Below are 25,047 nucleotides of genomic sequence, written 5' to 3' on the forward strand. Positions count from 1 at the left end.
TAAGAGCATGAACAACTGTAAACCATGGACATTATAGATAATTAATTTAGGATACATCATAAATAAGAACATTACAGTAAAATGGATAAATAAACATTCATTTCAGTATAAAAACAAATATAGTTTTAAACAGCTTTAGGTTACACTGTAAAAAAAATCTGTAATTTAACAGAATTTTCACTGTTTATTTTCCAGATTTTTCCTGTATTTTTTAAGATACAGGAAAATATCAATGAAATGACAAAAATAGACTGTGATTTTACATGTCAAATGTAAAATAACATGAAAAAACTGTAACTGAATAACCATAAAACTTCTATTTTTTGAAAGAAATATTTTCTTTTTTCACAGAAAAATAGTTAAAATACATTTGCAAATGTACTGTAATTTCACAAATGTTTCTTTTCTATTTATGAGATTAAACTGTTAAAGTTTAATACTGTAAAAAAAATAAATAAATAAAACAAGATAAAATTACTGACAATTAACCGTAAAAGAAGTATTTGTTCTGTAAGTTTAACAAGACTTGTTTGTTAATTGACAAATATCTTGTGTAATTATGGGAGGTTTCACAACAAAAATGTTGAATAAATGTATTTTTGTGAATGTATAACATGTATAAGCACTGATAAACTGTCCAAATACAGTTTTTATCAGTGGATTGTACAACTTAGTCTCACTGAAAATTTTATGTATTTATTTATTTATAGGTAATTTGATTGTTTTAATGCATGTAAATATTCTTAGTTAAGCATTAAAAAGTCAAAAAATATGCAAAATGTCATGTAAAGTTAGGGCAAAAACTGTATTTTAATTATGAAAATTACCGTATTTTTATGAGATGGTTATTTTCCGTTATTTGACAGTATTTTTTTTGGCACTCCGGCTGCTGGAATATTACCAGTTTTTTTTATGTTTGTTTGTTTTGTTTTTTTTACAGTGTATTTTTCTCTTTTTTCATCCTATTTGCTCCCATGTCCAACATGAGATCAAGATTATCAACAAATTTCCCCAAGGGGAGAATGAAATGTATCGCAGACAGTGAGCCTGAGACCCTGGAAAGTTAAAGTTTTTTTTTTTTTTTTTTTTTTTTATTAAATAATTGTCTTGATTGGTAACAGCATAATGCAACAGTTTTTTTCAAATACATTTATTTATCTTTTTATGAAATGTCCTCTGCAGTGGACAGCATTTTTATTTATTTTTTTAGTAAAGTTGTGAGACTCTTTACCCCTACAGAGGACAAAAATGCACTGCTGCAAATCTGATAACTGTTCATAATCAAATAACTGTACTAATCAGATCGGACACATTTATATGCACTTCAGAAGTACTTCAGAACACATGTGAATGTAGTGACGGTAGAATCAAACTACCTGTTATTGTCTTCCACACATGTTTGACTGTCACTTCCAATTGTCTATGATTTAATTATTTTTACACATGTGCAGATGTAAAACAATGAAATAAATCAGATTAACAGGTACATATGCATGAAGACAGAGTATTGGGGGGAAATCCAGGTGTATTCATCTGATTTCTCATAATCAGATTACTGCTGTTATCTGCTAAAACATATCAGATTATACTGTTTACATGATCACTGATAATCTCATGAATCCAGAAATCAGATAATGATTGGAGTATTAGCGTGACTGAGCCCATTTACATGCACACCAATACTCTGATCATTATTTCTGGAGTTATCAGATTATTCATCTGATCATGTAAACAGGTTAGTCTGATAGGTTTTATCAGATAACTAATCTGATTATGAGAAATCACATTAACTCTTTCGGTGCCAGACAGTTAAGGGGCTAATAAGCCTTAAAAGTGCCACAGAATTTGGCCGTTTTTCAGTATTCCGCGTCGTTTTTATAATATTTGAAGAATCCTGCAGGAAACCGCTCGGTAACATCCGACCGATTGCTGATTAGATTCAAAACGCACCAGACGCAGCCGATTCATTATTGATCGTAATTTGCATAATTTATAGTAATAATAATAATAATAATAATCTTTGTTTATATAGCACTTTTCATACATTAAAAACTGTAGCACAAAGTGCTTTACATATCAGTTTAAAAATCAGTACCGCCCCCCACCCACCCACACACCCGCGCACACACACACACACACACACACACACACACACACTCACACACACACATATACATGCAAACCCACAAGCTCACACATACTTAAGAAGACTGACTGAGCACGGGTAGACCAGAACAAAAATGTACAAGTAAAAGTAAAACATCAATTTAGGAGGCGCTGTCTCGGAGCCATCCGCACCAGGAGGCAGCCGCCGACCCCGGCGACCAGGCACCAGCAACACAGCCCCGCATCCCAACTAGTGGGAGAGGGCCAACTGGGACCCCCACCCACCAGAAAGGAGCGGACCCCAGGGAGAGAAGGCGCCACAGCCCCCGGAGTCCACAGCCGCCCCCCGGCATGGAGGGCTCCCTCTGATGAAACACCGGAGAATAAGAAACACTAAAAAGATATAAAAATATTATTCGGTCGCGTGACCTCAAATTCCCGTCTGCTTGGTCTCAAAAGGGGGACACAGAAAGAACGTCATCGAAATGTGAGAAAGAAATGGGGGTGGATGGTTTGTTTGTACACAAATGTGGCGTGTTCTCCAAAGCCGATCTGATCGGCCCGTGGCACTTTACAGGTTGTTTTCGTAAAGCCGATTTAATCGGCCCATGGCACTGAAAGAGTTAACACACCCAGATTTCTCCCCAATACTCTGATTTCTTCACACATGTATACAGGTTAATCTGATTTCTTACATTTTTTTACATCTGTGCATGTGAAAAAAAAATCTACATAAACAGAAGTTACGCAGCAACAACGTGAGCCTGAGGAAAAAGGTAAATAATGAAATGAAATGAAGGATGGCAGCGACATGTGACCTATTTTGTAGTCTTATTAGCTCCCACATTAGGACAGCTAATGCTGACGCCATAGGCGTCGCCATGGTAACAAGACCATATGTTTTGAAAATAACAGGAAGTGTACGTCTTACATCATAACGTATGTACGTACTCTGAAAGACATCAAATAATGGGCTGAAACATGTAAACCAGGGTTTTTCAATTATCATATTTCCAAAGTTCATGCAAACGCGTCGTACTTGATTACAGCAATTATCGGATTACTCCCAGTTACCAGATTTTTATGGTCATGTAAACAGGCTTAATGTCCCACCTTTAGAGAAAACATGAGCCTGAACAGATTAATGTCAAGTTTACATCCAAATGTGTCACAAATACTAATAGAAGTTTCAGCAAATCTGCAAAAATAAAAACTTATTTTAGAGTAAAATTAGTATGAGATATGATCTACCAAAACGATTTCTGATAAGGAAATTATTTTGTTCACCAAGTCACTTGTTTTATGCATTTGCTAAATTTGTGGCTTATTTTCTTATATGTTCTCAACAATTTTTTTATTATTCATTTCATTTTAGTGATTATTTTGCTCATTTTTAGCTACGTAAGCTATTGTCGTCATGTGGCATCCGGCGTCATCTGTCGTCGATTACAGAATTTTCAATCTTCTTCTCTGAAACTACAATTCTGATTAACTTCATACTTGATATACAGCTTCTATATAATGATGTCAACAAAAGTTAGTGAAATTATTTGGATCCGGATCTGATTCTGGATTTGGTGCGACTTTGAAAAACTTCCCCATTATAAGAGATAGGAAGTGGATCGATGCAATAACTCAGTAAATATAAATGATATCCAGTGTAAATTTCTACAGTCCAGCCCTGATGGGGAGATGAGCAAAACATAATATATGAATTATGAAAGAGCTGCAGCATCTGAAACTGACCACAATGAACATTTGACAGATAAACAGTACCACAGTGCTTCAGTTTCAGCTTCACAGTTTGTCATGTCTATTATCTATTGGGATTGTCTCTGTCAACTCACCGTAGATTTTTATTTTTAAGTTTGTTTTTTTTTAATCAATTACTTGAAATTACAGGCCACTCCATTTGAATTCCAGGCGACCCCATGTGGGGTCCCGACCACAAGTTTAAAAAACACTGACTTGGACAAAATGGACACTGTCTTTTTGATAAAACATTTTATCTTATTGTGGTATTCAACTCAGAAGATCATGTATTCAGGGAGTGTAATCTTCTCTTTTACTCAAAGACCATTACAGAGGGTCATGAAACAAGGGAGCAACTTAGCTCATGGTGCAAGAAAATGAAATCAACAGAATTAATCTTTCCACAAGAAAACAACTAACAATAAGGGTAAAACACATCATAACTAAGTAATCTTAACAGGAACAACATTTCTTTTAAACTTAGAACACTGTAAATACATAAAACTATCCCAAATAACTTTGTCCCAATGCGTGCTGGGAAACTTCCCCCAGCTGCTCCTCCAACATGCCACATTATTTTTATATAAAAATCTGCATGTAACATGGACACGAAAATTATGCACTACTATTTTTTTTTTTTAATGTTTTATTCTCTCACAGATACATTTTGGGAATTGAAAAATCCAAAACTATTATAACCTTGGTGTAGATTACTACACAAAGGGAGAATTTTACTTTCCTTGGTCAGGATATGTACAGTCAGTCCAGTTTGGATTTACAAGACTGACAGTTAATACTGAACAAACAAGAACTGAAACTATGAATTATGGAAGAGCTGCAGCATCTGAAACTGACCACAACGAACATTTGACAGATAAACAGTACCACAGTGCTTCAGTTTCAGCTTCCATTTCAACTCACCATATATTTTTTAATTAATAGGTTTTTGTTCTATTTTTCATCAGTTACTAGAAATTTCCGGTGACCCCACTTGAATTCCAGGCGACCCCACATGGGGTCCCGACCCATAGGTTGAAAAACACCGCCCTACAGGAAACTCCTCATCCTCCAATTGACTGCAAACCTTTAAAATCAACAGGAAGAAGATGAAAAAAAAAAAAAAAACATTATCTGACAACAAAATAAAGCAGTCAAAGAAATGTAGCAGACTCTATTTGCCTCTGAGATGCAGTGGAATATAACTATGGAAATACTCGAATAAAGTACGTGTATCTTTAACCTTATTTAGTTACATTTCAACATTGGTCGTGCTGTTTGCTCGTGTTGAAGCAGACATTCCTCCACTTCCCGGCGATGTGTATCTGAGTTTCCTGAGAGACCGCCCATAACTGATGGACAGATCCTATTAAAGTGCAATTCTACTGGATCTTTTCTTCCTGTGTTCAGAAATGACCAAATAACAATATTTTCGGTAACTCTGCTGTTATTTTACTTATCCCTTCATCGGCAGAACGTAGATGAGAACGAGGCACAATTTAAAGATACACATCAGCGTCCGCCACACTACAGGAAATGGGAGAGGTGTCGAACAGCACGACTTTCAGGAACTTTATGAGCCTTCAGAGAATTATGTAACAATGTCTGTGAGCCAAAACCAAAAACTATGAACTGTTTAATCCAGCTACCTGTTAACTTGAGGAAGAAACAGTCATTATTTGAGCAGAGGTTCATTCTTTCCTCCTGTAGAAGTTCGCATACGTGTACACAAAGTAAAAATAAGTCTGAAGTTTTTTCCTGCAGAAAAACCCAAAACTCTGCATTACTCTAAAATGCATAAAGTCAAATGTTGCCTTTGAGAGACATTTCTAAGGAGTGTTTTTGTACAAAGCTATAACTGAACCTCATGTTATATCTAAGTTTACTTTATGTTAGTTTGGTTTAGTTTAGATGCAAAAAGATAAAGCTTTAAAAAGACGAGAGGTTAGAGACAAAAAAAGTGGTTTATGCAAAAAAAAAAAAAACAGACAAGCTAAAAAAGCTAAAGCTACAGCTACAGGGGCTTAAAAAATTCTTGATTTTTTTTTTTTTTACTCAATGTGTCATCTTAAAATTAAAATTTTGCAAATTAATCATCTATAATTGCATTGATTTGATATCTGAATTATAGGTGATGTGTAATATTTAGTTATGTTCCTTGTGAAAGTAGCCTGTAGATAATTCATGGAATTATAGTGTATATACAGGGTGACCCAAAAAAATGGGAATTTTTGAAGTGCGTATTGGCAGACATGAGCAAGTGGCAGCACTGCGAGACAGTTACCTTGAGTAAGTAAACACACCCCCATTTTAGTAACCATCGGCGGCTGTGCGAGAATTGTTTGGTAACCGTGTGATCTCAAGATTCGGTAACGTTCCCTGGCCCCCTAGATCGCCAGATTTGTCCGTTTGTGATTTTTTCTTGTGGGGCTATCTCAAGAGTAAAGTGTACACGACTGGACCAAGAACTCTGGATGAGTTAAAACAGAGAATTCAGGATGAAATTCACAGTATCCCAGCTGAGATGTTGCAGCGGTCAATGAGGAATCTCAACAGCAGATTTCAAGAATGCATTCGTACAGGAGGACGCCATCTACAGGAAGTAATTTTTAAAAAATGAAAATTCCATCATTGTTTCTTAAATGGCATGTTTTAAGGTTTCAATTACTATGAATAAAATATTTTTCTTCCATCACTCTTGGTTTTATTGGATTGTTAAAAAGTTCCCGTTTTTTTGTGTCACCCTGTATTTGTGTTTAACCTCACAGGTGAACTGAGGCACTTCCATGATTATATCAAGCAGAATTATCCTGGAAAAGAACCAATTCAACTCAAAAATCTGGATCAAATCCTCTTTTAAGACAAGATTCATTTAGTTTTTCCTAATGTGGAAGCAATATTACCACTATTTCTATGTCTGATGGCAATAAAGTATTCAGGAGAAAAATCACTTTCACAGCGAAAGAGAATTAAAAAAAATGAACTGAGAGCAACTATGTCTCAAGAAAAATAGTCTGCGCTGAGCATCATGTGCATAGAAAGCCATAAGTTGCGTAGCATATCTTATGATGACATAATCAATGATTTTGCTTTTGCAAAAATAAGAAAGAAAATGTTTTAAATTGGGGGTAGACCTCAAGCAGTGTCCAAATATTTAAAAATTCAAAAAAATACAAAGAAATGTTATTTTCACAATATCTGGCTCAAGGAAGGGTATGATCATTAATTGGATTGTCAGGTTCTATTGTATGGTGTGTGTATATAAACATGGGGGTGCAGACGTGTGTGTACAGCAGTAGACATAAACTGGTGTGTATGTGACTGTATGTGTGTATGTAGATAATCACAATCTTATGTTGTATATCAAGTGATTCAGCACCAAAAGTCTGAGGACTGGAATTAGGGGGTAGGACTGGATAAGCAGTGGTTTCATCCTACCCCCTTTCAGGCACAACAGTTGTTCTTTTTTTTCTATTATTTGATTTTTTGTGTATTGTTTATCGGTTTTTGTTTTTTTTTTTCTCTATTGTTTGATTTTTAATTTGTGTATTTATTATTTTTATTTTTGTTTCATGTTTTGTATTATGTCTGAAATAAACCAACCTAAACCTAAAACCTTAGAGGATTCTCTAATACAATTTTTGTGATTTTACAACATGATCTTTATTATTGAATATTCATAAAAACTAAAAGGCAATATATTTTAAATTTTCCATATAATTAAAAGGCATATGTACATTTTAAAGCTTTCTGTAATTTCTTTTACATTGTTTTCTTTCATTCATTCGTGCGTATCATGTTATACTATTTTAGTTTCATAACATCTTTTATATGATTTTCATGCAATGGATAAACCAAAGGATGATCATGTTACAGTGTTTGTCCCAATGTTATAATATTTTTGGATTTTTCATTATAGTTTAGTTTTATTTAGTTTTGACCCTTTTTTCTTTAATTCAGTTAGTTTTAATTAGTTTTTAGAGCAGGTTTGCTCATTTTTTATTAGTTTTATTTTCTAAAAGCTTAGTTTTAGGTTTTTTTTTTTATATCTTTTCTCTTCTTCTCCACTGTATTCAAATAAATCCCAGACAGGACGCTGCTGCTTTCTCCCAACTTTAGTCTCCATGTTTCCAGGTAGAGTGGGGACGAGAAGACAACTGGAAACCACAAATGACGAGAAGTGACGGACCGTTAAATATCATTTGGTGCCAGCTGCTAAAATTACTTGAGGGAAATAAATTGATTTCATATCAGTCCAACACTGACAAAGACAAAAACTCAGGGAATTTTATCCATAATTTTTATATGTTTTAGTTTTGTAAGCACACGATACAGTTTCAGTTAGTTATCATTTTTAGAAATTACTTTTATCTTCTGACCTTTTTGTTACTCATGGTGTGTGATGATGCAAAACAGAAATAATATATAATTTCAGCACAAATACCTTGAAATTAAAGTTATGAACCGGTTTAGTGAAGAACTTTAGTGCTTAAAAGTGTGTAAAGAACATTTTAATGTAAAGTTTAGTAATCCAATGTAAAAATCAAATGTGCATATAACATCTACAGTCTGTACTTTAGGATTATTACCTTTCGCGTAAGACTATGCATTTTTCTGCTTTTATTGATTTTATCATGTGAGCGTGAAGTAAAAAATACAACAGGAAACCCGTAAACTGAGAAATTTATTTAACCCATAATTTTACCTTAAACAAGACACAGAAAAAAATACAAAAACTGTAAAATTATGGACAACATTTACAGAAATGTCTGTTCTGTAACAACCACAAACACTAAGTCTGAACATACTAACCAGACCCTTTTCATGGTAACTCGGAGTTCCAGTGGCGTTCGTTGGGTAACACCCGGCTGAGGCGTAGGCAGCAGCAGATGGTCGGCTCATAAAACACAGCGTCCGGTTCCTCCGACTTTACTTCGGTGTCACTTTTTACCTGGTGTGTGAAGCGGCTGAACAGTGACGGTTTGGGAGTTTTCCGCAGCGTTTTCTTCTTCACGCATCCCATATCTATGAGCGCCTGCAGAGCAGAGATGATGATACATCAGACTGATTCACGAACATCACAAAAGTCACTGTAAATGATGCACATGAAACCACCAACAAATGTAAAAGACACGTTTTCAGCGGCAAATTGTGAATTATTCCAATGATCTCAGGTTTCCTAGATGACAGTGAACGACCTATGAAGGAGTATTAGGGCCACACTGGCTATGAAAAGTATGATTTAAAAAAAAAAAAAATAGACAATATTTTCAGTTGTAATACCATAAGAACAAAGTTGGGATTTAAAAGTCAAATATGAACAGAATAAAGTAGGAAAGAATCATATTTCTGAAAATCTTGAACGATCTTTCTCATATTCTCTTTGTCTAATATGTACTTTTTACCTTCGGGAAGTGAAATAGAGCCTGTAAATATGAGGGAGAGTCAAAAAGTTCGCAGTCAAATGTAATAAAAAGTTTAGGAAAATAACTAAATTATTTTCCTACATTAGCTTCATTAGAGTCTAAACACCTCTGCCGTCTTTGTTTCCACTGGTAGATTCCTTCATTGTAGAATTGCTGGGGCTGTTTTTGACACAGTCTGAGAACTTTTTGACCCCCTCATATAAATCAAACCGATACAAGCGCCCGTTCCTTTCGTCAATCACTCATCTGAATAAACAACCTGAGTAACTTCAATCTTGAATTTAAACTCAATTTTAAATTCAGTTTTTATCTAGTCTTATTATTCTGTCTCATCAGTTTTATTGGTCTTAGTATTTTTATTTTTTTGTATTATTATTGGATTGGTTGTTCATTGATATGTAGCTGGGTCATTCCACCTCAATTCAACAAGTGCCTCCTGCTCGACCATCTTAGATTCGCTTGAAATTTTTACCATATAAAGTTCAACACTAAAAAACACCTCAGCCAAAATTTCAGATTGATATATCAAATACATTTGAAGAAAAAAATTCATGAACAGGGTACCCCTCTTGTCGTTTTTGGTGCATTTCGCGATTGTCTTAAAATGTAGCAAATTTTAGAGTGCAATATCTCAGTAAGTTTTCTAGCTAAATGCATGAAATTTTCAGCAAAGAATGACTACCACATATAGATTGCATATGTATATTCTCAATAACATTGTCTTTATTGGGACTGTGGTATGACCTTGTGAAATCTGGAAAATAAACTTGAAACTTTTACGAACCCCTATATTTATTGACCAATTAAACACAAACCAAATATGATATATTGCAAATAATTACACATCCTTTTACATAAGTATATAGGGTAATCAGATCAGCATTTATTAATGGGTATGATCCTTTTTTGTTGTTGTTTTTGTCATAATAAAATCGCAAAATAACATTTTTCATTAATTTTCACTTTCAAATACCACAGGTATGACATGGAGTACCAACCAAAAGAACTTATTTTCTGAAAGACCATCACATATACTTACAAAATGTAAAATTTCATGATGGTTCCAGGACTCACGATGGTTCTAGATTGGAGTGTAAGGATGTGTAATTATTTGCAATATATTAGATATTGCACTTTAAACTTTGCTGCATTTTAAGACGATCGCGAAATGCACCAAAAACGGCAAGGAGGGGGGGGGTACCTTCAAGAATTTTTTTCTTTGGATACATTTGATATATCGGTCTGAAATTTTGGCTGGGCTAGTTTTCATGGTTGAACTTCACATGGTAAAAATTTGAAGCAAATCCAAGATGGTCGAGCAGGAATTTTTTTCTAAACCCGTTGAATTGAGGTGGAATGACCCAGCTCTAAATGTAGACGCAGAGGTGTAGCACCATATGGCAGGAGGATCGGATGATGTCTACTCAGTCATTTGTGTCACCTGTTTTAATGTGATGTATATGACGTGTATGTATGTTTGCAGCTGTGTGGGACTGTTGTCCACAAAAAATTTCCCTTAGGACAAAATAAAGTTTATCCTGATCCCGAAATGATAACAGTCAGGAATGAGATCAACCCTGATACAGAAAACAAATAAGGTTGGATAAACTCCTGGTGCTTTTCACATAATGTAAATTTATTTAATTACGCCTTTGAGCACCAAAGTTGCAATACTGTGACAAGCAACATAACTGAATGAAACAGCTTTTTGAAATCTTGATATTAACCCTTTCATGCATGAATTATCAGAACCTTAGTCAAGATTTTTTTCTTCAGTGTTTAGCCATGAAAAAAACAATGTGATGTGTGTTTTTTTTTTTTCTATAGAGTTACAAAAATATCCATGCATTTAATTTTTGAAGTAAAGAAACGTGTTTAAAACCCAAAATCAGAAAGTGATATGAAAACAATGAAATAAAAACATTTTTAATGCTGCTAATCTGACGTCTTCTCACATTTTAACATATTCTAATGCTAGTAATTACTCACTTCATGGAGATAATATGCAAAAAAAACCGTTCTTGTCTAACAAATAATTGATTTACACTCAGACATGTTACTGCAGATCAGGTTTATCAAGAACAGTAAAGTTACAGTAATGATCTGAATTACAGTGTATGGGATGGTGCATAAGTGTCCACTGTGTTGGCTGATATGGAACTAAAACAACAAAACCCATGAATATACAAGAGAACAGCTGGAGAAGAACTGTCCACTGGAGTGGACAGTGCATGAAAGGGTTAAAATGGAATAATATTTGAATAAAAACAACACAAAAACCCTTTGTTGCCTAAAGGGTTAATTCAACATTATATACATACTATTTTCAACACTTTGTTCTTCTGGATGATTCAGTTTCAGTTCTTATGTGATTTCAGTCATTGGACGTGCATTTGTGTTAATATCTTAGATAAACTGTAGTTAAAAGCCTTATAAAAAATGAATGTCTACTCACTGCTTTTATTCTGAAACTTTTACAACAAGTACTGAGTTTGTATGAGGGATGTAACAATATGAAAATTTCATATCACGGTTATTGTGACCAAAATTATCACGGTTATCATGATTATCACGGTATTGTTGAAATTGTGCTCAAAATATTCAAAAAGTACTTATAGACACACTGAAATAATTTAACCAAGTTGTATTTTGAAAAAACAAAATAATAGGCACAATGCACTCTCTCTTGGCAGAAACGTTCAAGTATTAACCCTTAGTGGTCTGAGCCTATTTTGGCTGTTTTTCAGTACTTTTGAGTTTGCCTTTATATACTACATAAAGAAATGTTTACTATACCCATGTTTGGTATCTTTTTTTTCAGCACAACTTCATCTATCTCATCTGTCTATTATTTTTTCACTTTAACCTACTGTATCAACATAAAAGGCCAAAAAACACAGAAAAAATATAAAATCCAATTTGAAAAATGTATATAATTTATTGTATAAATACCACAAAGATGCTTAACGAACCTTTTCAAAGACTTTAAAAGTGAATACTGGTTCTAAATATTAGGTATATAAAATCTAAATTGTAATAAATTAAAACCATACTCAAATATTTGACATAAAAGCAGATCTTTACATAAGCATTTTCTCCGGAAAAGTGCGGTAATCAAACACGGTTATCATGATAATTAGAATTTAAATAGCGATACTAACCGTCGGCAATTTAACCAGTTTATTGTAATACTGGTAATCATTACATCCCTAGTTTGTATGAAGTGCAGAGATGTAACTTTAATAGCACAAAAAATGATAGTAAAAAAGACAAAAAAAAGGTTCACCAGTTCTACTTATTAGACAAAGGCCTCTGTTTCTGTTTGTACCTTTTGAACCAGAGAAAAATAAAAACACCTGTTTGAGGAAGCACAGTATTTTGAGTCATAATATTTCAAGAGAAACATATAAAAAATTGATGAGAATAAAACTGTAATATGTTGAGACATCACATTTCATTATGAGATGTTGAAATTCCCTGCAGACGTAAATGCAGCAGCAACTCCAGTTCTTTTTATTACAGATTTACTATTTATATTAATGTTCATATTATATGCTATTTATATATTTGTATGGTCCACATTCTATGTATGCACCAAACCACTGAAGCAAATTCCTAGTAATGTGAACCCTGTTTACTTACATGGCAATAAACACGATTCTGATTTTAAAAAGTCGCTGACATAAAACTCCTAAGAGTGCGAATGTTCATCTACCTCAGGGGTGTCAAACTCATTTTAGTTCAGGGGCTACATTCACCCCGATACGGTCTCAAGAGGGCCGGACCAGTAAAATAATACCAGTGAAAAAAGTAAAATGACATTATGATAATGTTTATATCTACATCGTTTCCTTAAAAATTTGAATAACATGAACAACTTAAAATGTCTTAAGAAAAACAAGTGCAGTTTCAACAATATTCTGCCTCAGTTTATCAGTTTATCATTTACACATGTGCACTACAACTTACATTACAATTACAAATACACAAAACATTTAGTAACAGGTATAAAATTGATAAAATTGCATTTACTTTTCTCAAGACATTTCACGCTGTTCATATTTCTTCAGGTTATTCACATTTTTTGTAAAAGGATCGTTTGTTAATGTAAACTTTTTCATGCAATTGTACTTTTTTTTTTTTACACTACAACAAAGATAAAATCTGCAGTTGTCATTATTTATAGGTTAAATGACAGTGTTTTTCTGGTCTGACCCAACTGAGATATAATTGGTTTATATGTGGATGTATGGAACCTGAAAAAAAATTATGTTTACACTATTGATTGTTAACCCTCTGGTATCCGGGCGCGCCTTTTAGGCACACTTTTCACTTCGTTTTAAAAAACTTCACATTATTTTTCACAATTTAAATAAGGTAAGAATTCAAAAGTTGTTCATTTTTGCATGATCTTTAAAATTCTGGCCACCAACTAAAATATGCACATTGTAAACAAAAGAAAATTACAAGACTAGCATCTGTCTCCCAAGTGTGCCTAAAACGCACTATTTCCTCCATTTGATATGTATGATTAGGGCTGACCTTGATTTACAAAAACAAAATCCAATTAGAGCAGAAAAATAAATCAATATATAATATTTAATAGTTTGATTTATAGGTGTGCATTTTTGGCACACTTGGGGACAGGTGCTAGTATTTTTGAACATTTGACCTAGCGCCAAAAATAATAATGCAAATTAACCAGTGTTGCTGTTAATCATTGACATATGCCAGGCTGCAAAAATTAAATAATATGTGATCCACTTTTTCTGTAGTATACTGAAAAAAATTTTTTTGTGTTTTTTGCATCCAAAAAAATGGCTTGTTTACATTACAAACACAACATTTAAAGGGTTAAAAATAATGACAATTATTGAGTATTTGGTATTTTTATTTACGGCTCAAGTTGATGAAATAGATAAAAGGGTAAAAGAATTAAAAACAAACTGTATTAATTTTTTTTTTTTACATTATTCCACAAGTGTGCCAAAAAGGCACACTTGGTGCTTAGTAAGGGCCTTGCTGGACGGGATACCGGAGGGTTAATATCTTCAGTGTAATTTTTGCATTTCAATAATTCATCCTACGGGCCAGATTGGACCCTTTGGCAGGCTGGATTTGGCCCCCGGGCCACATGTTTGACACCTGTGGTCTACCTGAACGAGGTCCAGTACGGCCATGGGCTGCAGGACGTCTTTGTAATGCTGCAGCAGCGTGTCCTGCAGGATTCCAGGGTGGGACATGATGTGGTAGAGGACGGCCTCCATCATGCCCTTACACACCTGCCGGTTCAGTTTGCCGTCGACCATACGCCACGGACGACTGATGAAGCTCATGTTCTCACTGTGAGGACGGAAAGGAAAATGAGAATCAGAGGAATGACGACCTGGAAAACACCGGACCTTTTAATGAACGCTGCTGGTCTCTGGACTCACTCAGTCGGATCGGCCTGTTCCGTCGGACCACAGCACGGCTCCTCACTCACACTGTTTCTTCTCAGTCTCGTCACTTTTTCTTGTCTCGTCTCAGTTTGCATCTTGTCTTCTTTTTCCGGCTGTGTCCTCTTTAACTCTTCCTCTTCTCCTCTCTCTTCATCTGCTCCTTCTTTCTGCTCTTCCTCCTCATTCAGTTTCTCGCTTGTATTTTCACTTCCTGCCTTTTCGTCCTGGTTTTCATCCAAAGCTGCTTTTTTGGCTGGAGTCTCCTCTGTCTCCTCCGTCCCTTCCTGGGCTCCTCTCCGGTTTCTTTTGCGCATGAAGGGGATGCGGTGCTGATTGTCCAGAAGCGGCAGCCCTTCGGGGGTTAGTCGTGACTGGGACCAGTGGTTGGATTTGATGGTTAGCAGCCACGGCTGGGCATGTTGCATGAGCACCCATCGAGCGCCTACAGCCCCGACCTGCAACACTTCGCCTTCTTCTACCAAGTCCTACGGCAACAAGAACATCACATTAGAGACAAAAGAAACTCATGTCTGAGAAGGTTAGGGTCATCAGCCTCATGGGACTTTTCACATGTTTGTTTGGTTTATAAGATGTTGGACGTTGGAATAATCCTACCATTCCATTCTGATCTCTTATTTCCTCTACAGATATGTCTTTTTATACGGTGCTTTCTTTTGCAGGGTTTAGTCTTTTTAATACCATGGTTCACTTCTCCACATCTGTACATGCCATTAAAACACATTCATCCCAAAACACTATTCTGCAAAAATGGCGGCAAGATAAATTTTAAAGGTTCATTATGGGAGGTTTGTGTGTACTTACATTAAGTTTGTGATGGAGTCTGTTTTGTGTATCTTTTTGTTTTGCTGTTAATTAATTCAGGGTGCTTGCTCTTTATCCAAATAAAAATTCCAGACTTTTTCAAAACCGCTATTCTTTCCCCAAGGTCTTGACTTTTATACTTGCATGTCTACTTTTTTTTTTTTTCCCATAACCTTTATTTAAGCAAAACACCAACTGACACAGAAACTTATGTACAATAATATACAATATTTACATTAAGTCATTATAATGTGGGGGAAGGGAGGGGGGTGGGAGTTAGGATATATGGCATGAAATGTACAAAATAAACTAAATGGATGACTGACCAGGTAGTATAAATCAATGTCCAGTCTTGGTTGTGTAAATGTTTTGTGTGTGGCGAAGTGTGTAAGGTGTGTATGTGGTGTGAATGTTGCAAAGTAGGCTTCTAAAAAAGTCAGGGGTACGACCAAAAATAATCATTAGGGAACTGAAACTAAGTGAGAAAAAGAGAAAGGAAAAAGAGAGAGAGAAAAAAAGGAGGGAAACAGGGGGTAATAAAATAAATAAATAAATAACCAAATGAGATTCCAAGTACAATTTATCTAAATATGATGCCATCAGTGTTAATGCTTTTGCCCCCACTGCCTCACCTCACCATCACAGCCATGTTGCCAATGTGTTTTTTTTTTGTTTTTTTTTTTTAATTTTATTTTACTTTACTTGTTTTTTTTTTTTTATAGTGAAAATAAACTCTAAACCTATATTGGGAAATGTTTGTAGGGAAGTGTCTATATTGCGCCATAAAAACATGCAAGGTTGTTGCGTGTCTACTTTTTTGGTTGAGATTGTACCTGTTGCGTGTAGTAGTAAAGTTCATTTTAATACACACACACATTTTTCACACACATTTTGGTTATATTATGTAAATACTGACAAGTGAGTTCATTCTAATTTGGTATAGGCCTATTTTGTTCATTGTTTTGGCTTGAAGTCTAAGGATAGGAGTGAGTATTTAAAACGTTCTTACCTCCGCCAAGGAGGTTATGTTTTTGTCGGTGTTGGTTTGTTTGTCTGTCTGTGTGTGCAAGATAATTCAAAAAGTTACAGACGGATTTGGATAAAAATTCCAGGAAATGTTGACACTGGCACAAGGAAAAAATTATTAACTTTTGGTGGTGATCAGGGGTTGGGGGGCGGGGGGGCTACGGGGGCCCAATGATCTGCCCTGACGGAGGTCTGTGCTCTCCAAGTGCTTTTCTAGAAAAGACGGCGGAGGTCTGCGCCGTCTTTTCTAGAAAAGCACTTGGAGAGCGCAGACCTCCGCCAAGGCAGATCAGTGGGCCCCCGTGGCCCCCCCACCCCTGATCACCACCAAAATTCATTTGTTCCTTGTGCCAGTATCAACATTTCCTGAAATTTTCATCCAAATCCGGGGCACTGATCTGCCTAGGCAGAGGTCTGCGCTCTCCGAGTGCTTGTAGTTATGTTAAGTTATTTGATGATGAGAATGGGGGTGGGATTAAATAAGTTTTTCGTCTTCCCACTCCTTTTTGAGTGTAGATAAATAATTTCTGTAAATGCTTGAAAGAAACAAACAAACAAATGAATGAATAAATAAGTGTATGAATGAATGAATGTATAATTCACATTAAATTATGTTTTACTGACAGAACTGTTTTCAAAAGCGTTTCAAAATTCCATACTTTTTAAGACTTTCAAGACCAGAGTGTTTACAAGCACCCTGTAATTGGATAGTGGTGCAGTAGTTAGTGTTGTCACCTTCAAACTTTTAGCTTTCGTATTTTGCACCAAAGATTGCATCCAATTTCAATGTACTTGTGCAATGACAACAAAGATTCTATTCTGTTTTATTCTACTGTCAGCTTTCATCCATGTACAAGACCTAGCTAAAGGTTCAGAGTTGTGTTTACCTGCATGTATCGCTGCAGGCTCCTGGTCCGTCCAGAACGCGGCTCCTCCAGGTCTCTGTGAGCCTCCTTGAAGTCCTGTACATCCACGCCTTTGTCCCCGGCTTCATCTAAACTCCTCCTGATTCGAGCACATACCTCGGTGTCCTGACGAGTGTATCCCTTCTGCTCGATCAAACGGCCGTCACGCTCCTCCGCAGTTTGTGATGAGGCAGAGGACCTGATGGAGGAGGTGAGGACCGGGGGCAGCAGGGATGGACCACATTTGGATAAGTCCAGCGGAGGAGAGCCTCAAAATGACAGAAAAGGAGAAAACCTTAGTTTCTACTGATCAGACTGTTTGTACATGTCTAGTCTGTAGTGACACTTACTTGGCACAGTGAACATGTGATGAGCAGGTGAGTTCCGCAGCTGCAGCCTCATAATACAAGACTCCACGACGATGTTATCAGTGGTGTTCAGGTTACGGAGTTTGACTAGAATGAAAAATACTTACATATTATAGCGGTCTGAGAATACATATAACAATAATAAATAATATAACAAATATGCATGAGCTCATTCTCGGATTTTCCTACTAGGTTGTTTGCCAAAGCATAAAAACTTCAACAAAATCATTAACCCTTTAACCCCTGAGATGTCTGTCGCGAGTGCTCTGAATGTATGACTTATTTTAAATAGTGATAAAAATTCAACTGTTTCCTCAATAGGAAACATTTTCAAACGTGCTGATCGAACAGACCTTGTTCTGTCCAGAGACACCTGAGCATGCTCAGTGCATCACCCACCACCAGTGGAATGGGGGGCAAAACACCCCCAGACCGACGCCCTATAAAAATAGATGGTTTAAGGCTTTTTTTTTTGTTTTACTGTTGTTTGCAGTGTTGTGGTGATTTTTCTTTATTTTCTTTTTTACGGTGTTTTTACTGAGTTTTGACCGTGTAACTGCTTTTTGTGGTTCAACCAAGTGCCAAAAAGCAGCTGGACTGATTTGGGGGAAAAAAAAGCCACCCCCCCGCCCCCCCAAAAAAAAAAATACAGAGTCAAAATTTAAATCCTTGTTGTTATTCAGTGTGTTCCAGTTCACAGTTCCTGTTCAACATCCTAAATCTCTTACTGATGTACATTCTGAGTGCCTTATTTAGTAAAAACCCGTAAAATGTCAATTCCTCTCTGTTTTTTTCTGTTATTCCACCTGTTATGACCTGAAAACACACAGTAAAGCAAAACCACTGAAGAAAAGGAACCCAAGCACATATTCACAGCAGCTTTTATGACATTGAAACAGACACACATTCACAGCAGCACGTTTACCTGGAATAATGTCTCAGGGGTTAAAGGGTTAAATATACCTGTGCACAAAGACTGCTACTAATCTGACTTTGGCTTCCTATTCCAATTATGTCAGAAGTCAACCAAATTCACCAAATTCAACACTTTACCTGAGTTGGTAATCAAATTCAACTTATTGACTATAAATCTGGTGAAGAAATAATAACTTCAGACTTTAACTCTTTAAGTGCCAGACAGTTAAGGGGCTAATAAGCCTTAAAAGTGCCACAGAATTTGGCCGTTTTTCAGTATTTCGCGTCGTTTTTATAATATTTGAAGAATCCTGCAGGAAACCGCTCGGTAACATCCGACCGATTGCTGATTAGATCCAAAACGCACCGGACGCAGCCGATTCATTATTGATCGTAATTTGCATAATTTATAATAATAATAATAATAATAATAATAATAATAATCTTTATTTATATAGCACTTTTCATACATTAAAAACTGTGGCACAAAGTGCTTTACATATCAGTTTAAAAATCAGTACCGCCCCCCACCCACACCCACCCGCACACACACACATACACATGCAAACCCACATACACATGCAAACCCACAAGCTCACACATACTTAAGAAGACTGACTGAGCACGGGTAGACCAGAACAAAAATGTACAAGTAAAAGTAAAACATCAATTTAGGAGGCGCTGTCTCAGGGAGCCATCTGCACCAGGAGGCAGCCGGCGACCAGGCACCAGCAACACAGCCCCGCATCCCAACAAGTGGGAGAGGGCCAACTGGGACCCCCACCCACCAGAAAGGAGCGGACCCCAGTGAGAGAAGGCGCCGCCACATCCCCTGGAGTCCACAGCCGCCCCCCGGCATGGAGGGCTCCCTCTGATGAAACACCGGAGAATAAGAAACATTAAAAAGATATAAAAATATTATTCGGTCGCGTGACCTCAAATTCCCGTCTGCTTGGTCTCAAAAGGGGGACACAGAAAGAACGTCATCGAAATGTGAGAAAGAAATGGGGGTGGATGGTTTGTTTGTACACAAATGTGGCGTGTTCTCCAAAGCCGATCTGATCGGCCCGTGGCACTTTACAGGTTGTTTTCGTAAAGCCGATTTAATCGGCCCATGGCACTGAAAGTGTTAAATATGAGCCACCGATCAATGAAAAATTGATTAAAAAAAAATATAGAAAAGCACTCGGAGAGCGCAGACCTCTGCTGAGGCAGATCAGTCATCCCCCCCCGATCACCACCAAAGTTTAATCATTTGTTCCTTGTGCCAGCATCAACATTTCCTGAAATTTTCATCCAAATTCGTCCATAACTTTTTGAGTTATCTTGCACACGGACAGACAGACAGACAAACCAACGCCAGCAAAAACATAACCTCCTTGGCGGAGATAAAAAACAGAAACAAAACCACACCTATTCCAGGAGAGCAGTATCCTCGCATCATCAGGTAGTTGGTGTGTGATGCTTGATGGGCCTTCACCTGCAACCTCTTTCGGCCCTCACACTCCTCTCCATCATCATCGTCGTCATCTTCATCCTCAAGCGTGGCCATACTGATAACAAAAAAGACAAGAGTTTACCTCATCTTACATGTCAAAATAAATCTGAAGGGATTTCATGACAACACATTTAAAGGTTCAATATGTATACGTACATAAATACACTAACTATTTCTAATGGTAGGCGGTGATATAAACTCTTAAAGGTACTGAACAACTCAGGCGTAGATGTAAGGATATTTATAGAAAACTGAGTCCTCTTCATTACATAAATCAGTTTACAGGCTGTTGAAGATGTAGACAACCTGACAACCATTATCTTAAAAATGGAATCCCTGCTTATTATCAGTATATTAGCTTATTGTATGTACACTTCTACAGTCATACTTGTTTTCACTCATTCACTATGTTTGTTTTTCTCCCATGGTCTGGGTTTGAATCTCAAAATTCATTGCAGCTTAAAGAAATTTACCAGTGCTTACAGAATTGAAAAATCCATCTACTTAAGCACAGTCGCTATTAAGTTACTATTATGTTGCACAATGTCAGTGGAATATTAATATGCAAACATGCAGTGATGTTTAAATATGTAGTGGTTGGAAAGATAAACATTTATGTCATAAACTACCATCCAACATCATGGACATGCATTTAAGGATAATGTTGGACTTTCATTTATTTCATTGAAGTACCTTTTTCTGAGGAATGATATATCTGTAACAGCTAAAAAATTTAATGCTCAAGTTTGGATGTATTTTTGGTTTTCTGTATTTCTTTATCAACTCATGATCAACATTTACACAGTGCGACTTCAATCAAATTTTATTTACCTAGTGTCACGTCATAACAGAAGTTATCCCATGTGTTATGACCCATAGGTACAGTAGATCTATGTCTCTGTGGGTGTGTGTTTCTGTGTGTTAGTGGATGATGTCTTGCAGGTATGGCACTTGAACTAGTCCATGGATTGGACCAGCCAGCCGGAGGTGGACTATATATGTGATAGGATCTGGGTGGGCCCCCTGTCGTCTTTCCCTCACTCCCAACCATGTTTGTTTTAGGTTTGTGAAGGCAGCAGTAGGGGTGGGCTGCCTTTTTCTGAGTCTCTGTTTGTCCTGTTTTGATGTAAGTAGGAAGGTTAGACTGTACTTTGGTTACTCTTTCTTTTGCAGGTCAGCCTTTGTTCCTCAGTTAGTTATGTTTGTTATTTTGGCCTTGGCCCACCCCCAAGGCAAGGCTGCAGTTATGCTTCATTTATGCATCACATTTATTCATATTATTTGTAAATAAATCCATGTCTGTTAAAATGCACAAACTCAAGTCCTGGGGGTTTTGCTGTGGCTTGGGAGGGAGGGAAGGTGTCCATTTGTTCATGTCATGCCCTAGGGTCCCCTAGCTGGGGTGTAACACATGACACTTTACATTTAGAACTGGTCTAAACCAGACTCTTAAAACTTAGACGTTTATAACTTTTTGAGACCAAGGCCTCTCAAGAAGTAACTGAAAGCCATGATGTTCATGTCCATAATCAGCATAAAAAGTATAAAATTTGCAGAGAAACTGCATCTCACCTCTTGACCACATCGTTGTCCACTAGGGTGCTGTCCACCACCACCATCTGTTTGGGGATGGACATGTGGACGGACACCAGCCCCAGGGTCATGAGGCTGAGAGCGGCTGCACATGCTCCACCTGGAAAGTCCAGAGAGAACTGCACCAGGTTGCTCACATCCAAAGACTCATCTGGACCCGGAGATGCTGTGTTTAAGGACCCTCCAGGATGCTCCGTTTCGGGACTGTCCGTTTCCTCTCTTGTGGAACCTGAAGTTAGACAATCATCTTGGTTTTTGAGTTCATCTGGTCTCGTTTCTGCCTCTGTTCTTTCATTATCAACGTCCACTTCCGTGATCTTCTGGTCTCCCTCCGTCTTGCTTTGGTTGTGGTCGTCTTCCTTTGTGCCGTCTGGTTCAGTCGTCGCTCCGCTTTCTTTCTTTCCCTTCTTTTGAGACGTCTTCCTGGACTCCAGCATTTCCCCAATCCCGGACCTGTTCTCTGTTTCATGGTGGAATGATGTGAAAGGTCTGTCGTCTCCTGCCCCACTGTTTAACAGAGTCCTCAAGAAGCGGAAGGTGTCAGTGCACAGAGTGTGAGGAAAACGAAATGAGAAAGACCTGTTGAGAAAGAGAAGCCAGGGCTTGGTCAGTATTCACCAATGTACTAACATCTCAAAACATCTGCAAATAACTGACTGATTAACAAAACCAGTGCAGTCTGAACGAATACTGTGCACTTAGAAAAACATTCAACACTTCTGGGAAAAATGTAATTAAAATGCCACTCACAACAGCTTTAAAGAACAGGAGTAAGAGTACAAGAACCAAAAATGTTTCTGAAATCCATTTTTACAGTCATCTATCTTGATTATATCTTAAGAGGTTCTAACTTCTAAGTTATTTCTTCATCTTAAAAAGTTTGCAGGGTCAGAATTTCAGACCATCTGGTTATGGAATATAACATATTTTTTCCTGGACACAAAGCTCTACTGTGTAGCTTTGTCCATTTCTGTTAACATAGTCTATGATTTGGTGAAAATGACAGATAATGGTGCTAGAACTCCTAAAATACCATTGAGAAATTTACTATGTCCTCCTAAATGTTTCTATCCAGGGTGCTGGCTCTTTATCCAAATAAAACTTCCAGGCTTTTACAAAACTGTTATTTTTTTCCCCAAAACCTTTACTTTATGTACTTTTATACTTGCATGGGTACTTCTTTGGTTGAGATTGTACCTGTTGTGTGTAGTAGAAAAGTTCATTTTAATAAATGTATTAATGAATGAATATAAAATTTGCAGTAAATTATGTTTTACTGACAGAAACGTTTTCAAAACATACGAAAATCACAAAAGTGCATGGATATCACACAAACAAGTTTCACTAGAGCACAGCCAGAAATATAAAAGGATGAATGTATAGATGGATGAATGTCATGTCTTCTCATGGGGTGTGTGGTGGTTTGTTTCCCATAAATGTAATATATCCCATAAGTTGAACACATAAGCTACACGAGCTTTGACTGGATATCCTTCCAGTACCGACTGGTTAATGAAATCATATCATCATAACAATCAAGTTTTTTTTAGATGCTTTGCTCATGGATTTCTTATCTTACAAGATTATGTGCCTTTGATCATACTCTAAAATTATGAGAGAAACTTTTTTCCATACTTTATTAAGACTTTCAGACTATGCAAAGTGGCCACATGTACCTCACAAGCTCATTTACCTATTCCCCACCTCCTGAAACTTCGCAAACTTTCTTTTCCTTTCTTACCTTACCACCAGAAAAGCTGTATACTCATGATTAATTTTTTTTCACTTTTTATCACAATGATGCACATTGTATTATGTTATAAACATCTAGAATTATGTTTCAAAATAGCAAAAAGTTTCGAATTAAAAGTAGAACACAAAGTTTTATCCAAAAGAAAAGGGAAGCCACTTGGCATTCTTCAGACACACTTGCACTGAGTTAAAGATTAAGATAAAAATGTACACGGAGTCGACCCGAGAGCACCTGCTAATTTTCTTTTTTGACATAAAGTTTTATTTTTCAAAATGTATCACCTCTCTGTAAGTAGCTTTGGCTTGCCATCTAAACTGGCAGAGTTACCATCAAAAATGAATAAATAAATCACATCACAGAGTTATAATTGCAAACACTTTCAAGCACTTAAACCAAAATTCAAGTACTATTCAGACCTTTAAAACACAACATTAAAATTCAAGCATTTTGAAGGATTTCAAGCACCCGTACAAACCCTTAACAGGAGATATAAAAGTCAACAACAGTTACATCACATCAAAGAGGATTAAACGGATAATACTGTTGTCAGTTACAAGCCTGGAGTTGTGGTATTTCTTTGTGCTGGAGGTACCTGAAGTAGGACTGGGACAGCTGGTAGGACATGGGCAGGATGGGCAGCGCTCTGTTCTTCTTCGGCCCAAACATCTTACTCACTCGACGTCTGTTGACCAGACCTCTCTTCCTGCAATGTATGAAGACTTGACACAGCAGCTCCTGGTTATACTGACTGTACATGTGGAAGGTCTACGGGAGAACAGACATGTAAAAGAGAATGAATGAATGAAAAGAAGTATTTCTCAACCAAACTGGACAATACAGATGTGAATCCATAACCATAATGGATGATGTCAGGATTTAAGTTATTTATACTGTTTTTCTGACTACTTTTATTCCCAAAGCACAGATGTTGAGTATCTTCCGGCACAAGGACCAGTGGGAAAATTAGTTACTTTCAATAAGTTTTAACAAGCGCTAGATCCTATTAAAACCTACCCAAACTGTATTAAGATTTCAAAGCCTTTTTTTTTTAAATTGTCAATTCACTAGATGCACGAGACATGCAGAGACTTGCGATACCATATCTCTCTCACCTTGTTAAATTTCATAGAATTTAAAAAAAAAAAAAGTTAAAATAGAATAAGGATAAGTGGTAAAAAAAGAGGTCAAAATAGAAAAAGAATAAATAAGTGGTATAAAAGATAAACAATAATAGAATATAAAGAGTGGAATATAAAGTGTATATATCAATCTATTTAAAATAGCAGTGGTGGAGGTGAGGAGGTGCATAATGGAACAAAACAGCAGCAGATATGACAATAATGACGGTCAGCAGCAAATAGGAGAGTATCACAGAAATGCTCTCTACTGAGTCTTGAGTGCATTAAAGACATTTAAAGGCCTAAAATATCCAAATCAGAATACTA

At 36.6% G+C, this 25,047-nt stretch overlaps 1 protein-coding gene across 2 annotated transcripts in view; it reads right to left on the minus strand.

The window, feature by feature from the left end:
• Window positions 1–8,510: 8,510 nt before the first annotated feature.
• gtf3c1 (general transcription factor IIIC subunit 1) overlaps window positions 8,511–25,047 on the minus strand; it is a 43,525-nt gene continuing 26,988 nt past the window's right edge. Inside the window, exons 33-40 of one of the 2 annotated variants that reach the window (XM_030142149.1) lie at window positions 24,195–24,367; window positions 21,829–22,428; window positions 20,172–20,311; window positions 17,826–17,930; window positions 17,458–17,744; window positions 14,717–15,207; window positions 14,438–14,624; window positions 8,511–8,890 (exon numbers count right to left, since the gene is read on the minus strand). In XM_030142149.1, coding sequence (XP_029998009.1) covers window positions 8,678–8,890; window positions 14,438–14,624; window positions 14,717–15,207; window positions 17,458–17,744; window positions 17,826–17,930; window positions 20,172–20,311; window positions 21,829–22,428; window positions 24,195–24,367 — 2,196 coding nt within the window. In that variant the 3' untranslated portion in view covers window positions 8,511–8,677. Of the gene's footprint in view, window positions 8,891–14,437; window positions 14,625–14,712; window positions 15,208–17,457; window positions 17,745–17,825; window positions 17,931–20,171; window positions 20,312–21,828; window positions 22,429–24,194; window positions 24,368–25,047 lie in introns of those variants that run through there. The other variant, XM_030142157.1, reaches the window with a different exon arrangement.

The sequence above is a fragment of the Sphaeramia orbicularis genome, chromosome 1, assembly GCF_902148855.1.
Source record: "Sphaeramia orbicularis chromosome 1, fSphaOr1.1, whole genome shotgun sequence".
In the NCBI taxonomy this organism is placed as follows: domain Eukaryota; kingdom Metazoa; phylum Chordata; class Actinopteri; order Kurtiformes; family Apogonidae; genus Sphaeramia; species Sphaeramia orbicularis.